Source organism: Astyanax mexicanus, chromosome 21 (genome assembly GCF_023375975.1).
Source record: "Astyanax mexicanus isolate ESR-SI-001 chromosome 21, AstMex3_surface, whole genome shotgun sequence".
Taxonomy (NCBI): domain Eukaryota; kingdom Metazoa; phylum Chordata; class Actinopteri; order Characiformes; family Acestrorhamphidae; genus Astyanax; species Astyanax mexicanus.
Genome location: NC_064428.1, coordinates 4798082 through 4804708, shown reverse-complemented (window position 1 = coordinate 4804708; position 6627 = coordinate 4798082). Strand labels below are relative to the sequence as shown.

At 37.5% G+C, this 6627-nt stretch overlaps 1 protein-coding gene across 1 annotated transcript; it reads left to right on the top strand.

The window, feature by feature from the left end:
- Positions 1–2201: 2201 nt before the first annotated feature.
- Positions 2202–6154, top strand: LOC111190576 (endonuclease domain-containing 1 protein-like). Its single transcript, XM_022664283.2, has 2 exons — positions 2202–2592; positions 5420–6154. Exons 1-2 carry the CDS (start codon positions 2293–2295, stop codon positions 6005–6007), a joined length of 888 nt encoding a protein of 295 aa, XP_022520004.1. The 5' UTR covers positions 2202–2292; the 3' UTR covers positions 6008–6154.
- The last annotated feature ends 473 nt before the right edge of the window (positions 6155–6627 follow it).

The window sequence follows — 6627 nt, the reverse complement described above, 5'->3', positions numbered from 1 at the left end:
GGACAAATATATTAACAGGGAAGGACACAAACACGGTAATAGGAACGGGAACTATGACAGAACTAGACACTAAGCCGCCAGGAGTTGCCGACGCGAAAGCCACTGGGAATTGCTGACGTGGGAGCTGTAGTTTAAGTGCGGGGTACAGAGGGAGGGAGAAAATGGAGCATTTTCCACTCATTATCTGTTTCAGGGCTAATCACCATCAGTTATCTACATTTATAACGTGCTGATTATTAATGCTGTAGTCTTACAGTTAGAAAATACAGTGTGCAGGGTTTATGTTTGGTGCGTGACCTGTAAGAGAAATAGAGGGACAACAACAATAATTATTAAATTCCTGTAAAAGGTAAAGGACAGTATTAGTATGGCTGTGGGCTACAGAGAACCATTATAATGATAAATTATCTAATCTGAGGGTAGATTAAAGATTGAGAGTGTGTCCGGTATATTAATAGGTAGGTTGTTTATAAAGGTTGGCTTTATAAAAGAAAGCTCTTTCCCCTGCATAGGTTTTTCCAATACACAGGACTGATAATACGTCTTGGGAGCGGAGTCAACGTGGCAGATTGTAAGGTTTAAGAAGTTCCTCTAGATAACAGACCATTGAGAGTTTAATGCCGGAAGAAGTATTTTATAACCTATCCTAAATTGAACTGGTAACCAGTGTAGGGATGAAAGAATAGGAGGTATGGTATTAGATTTTGTAGATCTAGTGAGCACTCTTGCAGCTCCATTCTGAACTAGTTGGAGCTTATCAATGATTTACATGATTTACAAGCCAGCAGTATTCACATTCCTCCATTTATCCAAAAGTTTCTGGACACTGCTCTATTAGCCAGCAGTATTCACATTCCACCATTTATTAGGGGTGTGACGAGATATCGTGCCACGAGATCTCGCGAGATTAAATGTGACGATATTTCTCATCAAGCTTAAACCTTTCTCGCGAGAGAGAAAAAAAAAACAGTTTAATGTGGACTTTTTAAGAGGGATCTGGCAACCCAGTAGCAGCGAGTGTGAGAGCAGCTCTCAGCACATGAGGAAAATGGGCGGACCGCGGTCCGGACCCAAATGTTGTCCAATGCGGACCCAAACCGATAAACTACTGAGAAGGATTTAATTGTGCGGCGCAGTAAACTCACAGACCAATCACGTGCGGGGTAAGATCACCAAACGCTCAGTCAATCAGATATGTGCAGATGCAGTAAGAAAAAAAATAAGTGCAAACACACCGCTCCTCACGCGGGATCCAACCCGTGTTGTCAGGGTCGCGGAACCGCGGCCGTGAAAAACCACCTTTATAAGGAGAATGGGCGGAAACTAGTCACGCCGAGCGCGACAGAGAGACAGGGAATAAATGTAAACAAAATCTGTCCTGAGAGGCATTTCTTCTTCTTCTTCTTCTTCTTCTTCTTCTTCTTCTTTATTTTTATATCATTCAGTTCAAACAACCTTACAGGATATAGCACTTAATTATTTCATATAATTAAATACCCCTGATATAGAAGATGCTTCTGCCACTTTTAAGTTGTATGTCTGGCTGCATTTTGGCTCCAGCGGAAACAATAAACGGTAACAGAGTGACCAACAAGATACAAACCATATATAAATACTGTAAGTAAATCTACACGTGACTGTTTCATAGACAGCTGTACTAATCCCTTAGCTCTGTACTGTATTTAAAAACATGTTCTGTCTCTGTTTCACTTCAAGCATAGTCTTAATATGACTGGTTATGGTTATGAATAGTTAAATTACAAGAGATTTAACAGAAAAAACACAAACAATAGTCTTAATATGACGTATTGCACGTATTGTTTGCACTATATAAGACCTAGAAAAGTTGTATTTTTATTTTTTATTCTTATTTCTATTCCTTATAGAATTAATATGTGAGAGAAACCAGTCTGTTAAGTTTGTGGTTTATGATTTTGTAAAAAATAAATAAATAAATAAATTCTTTAAAATTTTATTTTTAAATCTCGTCTCGTCTCATTATCGTGAACCCAATATCGTGTCTTGTCTCGTGGTATTAGTGTCTCGTCACACCCCTACCATTTATCCAAAAGTTTCTGGAGATTTTATTGGACAGTTGGAACTGGTGGTGATAGTAAAATGAGGAAATGAGGCTGGTCTGACACAGGAAGCTAGTGTGGCTGCTTTTACCAACATGCTAAAAGCTCAGTTCATCTGTAAAAAGACTTCAATCCCCACCCCACCCAACCCAAGTTGTGTATATATTTGACCGACATACAGCTCTGCTCAGATGAAGATCTGCTAAATGTCAGGATGAAGCTACTTGCTCTGCTCCTGCTGTTGGGGGTTGTCTACCCGTCCCTGAACGAGGTAGTGCAGTCATTTAAAGCGAAGTGTCCCGAATTCTTTGTCAAAAACCAACATAATCACGAGGTCACTCCCCCAACCCTTCTAAAGGGAAACCAGTTTAAATGCATTTGTCAGCGTTGGAAGGGAAAATACAGATATGCCACTCTGTACGACATCAAGCGCAGGATTCCTATCTACTCCGCCTACAAGTTTGAAGGTAAAAAAGACATCCCACGAGATGGATATTGGAAAACTGAACCTCAGGTAAGTAACCATACCAATAAATATGCTTATTAGTAATCGCTCAGTATCCTGTAGTGGAGAGAGTCTATAATCCAATCTGTAATCTGTGATTGTGAATAGAATATAGAATATAAAACATGTTTAATAGAATATAAAACATGTTTAATATTTACTGCTAAGTATCCTGTAGTGAGCAGAGTCTATAATCCCTGATTGTGAGCTGTACATGCATTTACAATAAGATAGTATGTAAGATAGTTAGTGTGGAAATAGAATAATGTAGTATAATGTAGTTATAGTAATAATAATAATAATAATAATAATAATAATAACAGATACAATAAATATACATCTGCACTCCACACAACTACCATGAGAAAACCAATAGCATCGGACCACTGACGAACAGTGGCTGCTTTTGCGTAATGCAATCTGGCAGTGATTCGCTCCAGTATAAGAACGTCCAGGAAAAAATGACCTGAAAAGCTCCGTACGCACAAAAAAATCCGGATTCATCAAAAAATAATTCATCAAATAATAATAATTATTATTTTTATTAATATTATATACACGTAGCGTATAATTACCCATGTTTTAAATTGTATTATTCTAAAATGGATAATAAATGCTTTCATTTAAATGCTTTAAATGAGTTGCTTACCAAGAAGCCACCCGTCACTCAGCTTGTTTTCTTATCCTCTTATGCTCTTGGAAATCTAAAACGGTTTATAAGCCAGTCATCACCATGGGCCAAAAACATAATCGTCACGGAAAATGAGCTCTCAATGAATTCGGCCATTAGCAATATTTTCCAATAATGCCAATGCTGACATCTCTTACAACACCAGCGCAAACTTTTATGCATGTTTAATCTAGGCTAAGTGGAAACACGTTGAAGGATTATTTCAGTAAGCCAATAAAATTGTCTGGTTAATTTACTTTATTTTACCCAATAATGCTGACTACAATGTGTGCATAAAGGATATCTTAATAGTTGTAATATCAGTGCATCGCCTCTAAGTGTCACCAAATGACAAAAACACAATATATGCCCGAAACGAAAGTGCTGTGGGGGAACGCACTTTCTCACGTTCAAGTCAAATTTAGTACATCTGACCGTGAGCGTGAAATATGGGGTACGCAATGTTTTTGTGTGTACTCACCTTTAGTACATGAGGCCCCTGGTCCAGCAGGAAAGACAACATACATGTTACAGAACTCCAGAACTGATTGACTGGAGGACACTGCCAGAAAACATGCATGAATGTACCAGTCACACCCAAGCAACATTTGTGACATATCCGCCTGTGAATCTTGAATATGAAATATGTTTATTATTTAAACATTATTTATTGCTCAGTATCCTGTAGTGGACTGAGTCTATAATCCAATTTGTTATCCCAGATTGTGAATATAAAACATGTTTAATATTTACCGTTCAGTGCTTGAAAGTTTTTAAACCCTTTGGAATTTTCTAAATTTCTTCAAAAATATGACCTTAAACATCAGATATTCAGTCCTAAAATAGCCTTATCAGGCTTTTTCATCCTGATTAGCATCAACAACTCTTGTTCTGAGGCACTCAGAAGTCTTCTTAGATTGTGCCATGATACACTTTAACAAACATGTGTTGTAAACCTATTGATTAAAAACACCTGACAAATTTTACCTTCAAACTAAATGTTAATCCTAGAGTTTCACATACTTTTGCCATTTTCCTCAATAAATAAATGACCGAGTATAATATTTTGACTCCCCATAGGAAAGAAAAATTAAAAAGGAGATTTCCTTAATGTCTCTGTTGTTTCTCCTAGACAGATATGAGATTAGAAGGAAACCCAAGAGAGATTTTACTTTAAATCTCCTGCTGCTCAGATGTTTCTCCTGAGACAAAGACTTCCATAATCTCACATGCATCTCCTCCTGAGTTTTACTACAGATCTCAATACAGTCTCACATTGTGCTCAGATTTGATAAAAAAAAAGTAATAGTTCACTAAATACAGAAAAGCTTAAATAAAAGTAGACCATGAAAAGAAGAAGCTTCCGAAATGAATAGACTAAACCTAAACAACGCACAACATGAATTACACAATTTAGCATAAAAAATCTGATTTCAGAAAATCTCATGTCTCATTTTTGTCTAAATGTATTTCTCCTAGGCAATTTTAGGTGAAACATCTGTGACAAAGTTGATATCTAAATGAGACAAGGGAGAATCACAAATATGTCTCCTGAGACATCATAGAGCAACATTTAAGAAATAAAATTTCCCTCTGGTTCATTTGTATAGCTGGGTTCTCTTATCTACATTTAGTACTTTTATAAAAATCTGATGTTTAAAGTCATATTTAGGCAAAAATATAGACATTCTAAAGGGTTCCCCTATGGTGATGTATCATGTGGGCTCCTAACTATTGAAGAACAGGGTAAAAGAAGAATACTAAACTAAACTTCAGTGTGTTAACATAAATCTATTTATCTACATTGATAATTTTAGCTACTATAAAGTCTCTTTACTTTTGTACCTAAACTGTTAATAATAATAAAAATGTGTGTGCAGACATAGCAGTGTCTGATCAGTTTTTCAAATTTTGTATTGTTACTGTTTTCAAATAAAAATAAAATACAAGTCTTGGTTCAGTTTGAGAGTAAGCTATTACCTTATAAACCCAAATAACCCGGTTGCAGTTATGGTGCCTAGTTAAAGGAAATGGCTTACTCTTGGTGGTTCCACCCTAATAGAATTCCTGGGTCACTGGATGAGTGGTGATGTACTGGTTTTTACAAAGTATTGGTGCTAATAACACCTTTCTGCACTTCCTTTCTTGTCCTTCTCTCCAATACAGCTCGACGAGTGTCTGAAACCAGAGAACAGGGAGATGAGAGAGATGAGACCAGCCCAAGAAGAAACACTACCTTTTAAAAATCAAGCTCGAAATAATGACTACCCTCGGGCTGGTGCCTACACCAGAGGCCACCTGTTTCCTAACAGCTATGCAGCGGATGCTGACCAGGCCGAGTCCACCTTTACACTTACCAATGCAGCTCCTCAGATGCAAGACAGCAACGAAGCATGGGCGAGAGAGGTGGAGGAACTGATGAGGGTAGAAATAGAGAAAAATTGCATGGTAAATGAAACATTTCCAGCCTACATTGTGACTGGAGTGGTTCCGGGAGATGTATGGGTAGCAATAGAAAGAGAACGAAGAACCATTACACAGGGAGTTAACATTCCCAGTCACTACTGGTCCGCTTACTTGTGCATTAATAGTGCCTCAAGCCGACTGTCCCGTGCTTTCCTCGCTCAGCAAATCTACGAAATAAAACCCAATCGCAAAACCAAATTTAAGAAAAGCAACATGACTGTTGCTGATCTGGAGAGTAAACTCACTGGTCTGTTTAAGCTGTTAAATCAGACATTTCGTGTGTTCTAGAAGAGTTTAGTGTTAACCTGCTCTCTTACTGTGTGTGTGTATTTTTGATCATTGTCTAGTTATCACACTCATACACTCACAACTTAAGCAGCTGTTTTGTGTGCTGTTTTAGTGTTAATCTGCTCTCTTACCGTTTGTGTATTTCTGATCATTCTGTTCTGCCTCTGAGCATTAATAAAGCTTTTGACTGTGCAACTGAACAACACTCTTTCTATGCAATCTTACACACACACACACACACACACACACACAGAGCTGGCCACAAAGAGGCTCAGATTAACATTTTATACTTTATTTTGTTTCCATATCCAATATAATAAACAATAAGGAAACAAAATATTTCAGAAAAATTGTCCAAACATAGTCACATACAGTTACAACATTTCATGTTGTTCTAGTTCTTTAGCTTTTACTCTACTTAATCCCCCAAGATCAAGACCACGCACTGCCAATCTATGCACGTGACCAAGACTCCCAAACACCAGGACTATCAGTTGGCATTTAAATCCTAAATTTTCAATAACACTAACCAGAGGTTGGTACTTCGTCATTTTTTGAGATATATGACTCTTCCAAATACAGATAAAAGGCACATGATATTTCATACAGCACAGCCGTCC

Coding starts and splice junctions, on each gene's coding strand:
- LOC111190576 (XM_022664283.2), top strand. CDS start 2,293: ATGAAGCTACTTGCTCTGCTCCTGCTGTTGGGGGTTGTCTACCCGTCC. Junction 2,593..5,419: donor ATTGGAAAACTGAACCTCAG/GTAAGTAACCAT, acceptor TCTCCAATACAG/CTCGACGAGTGTCTGAAACC.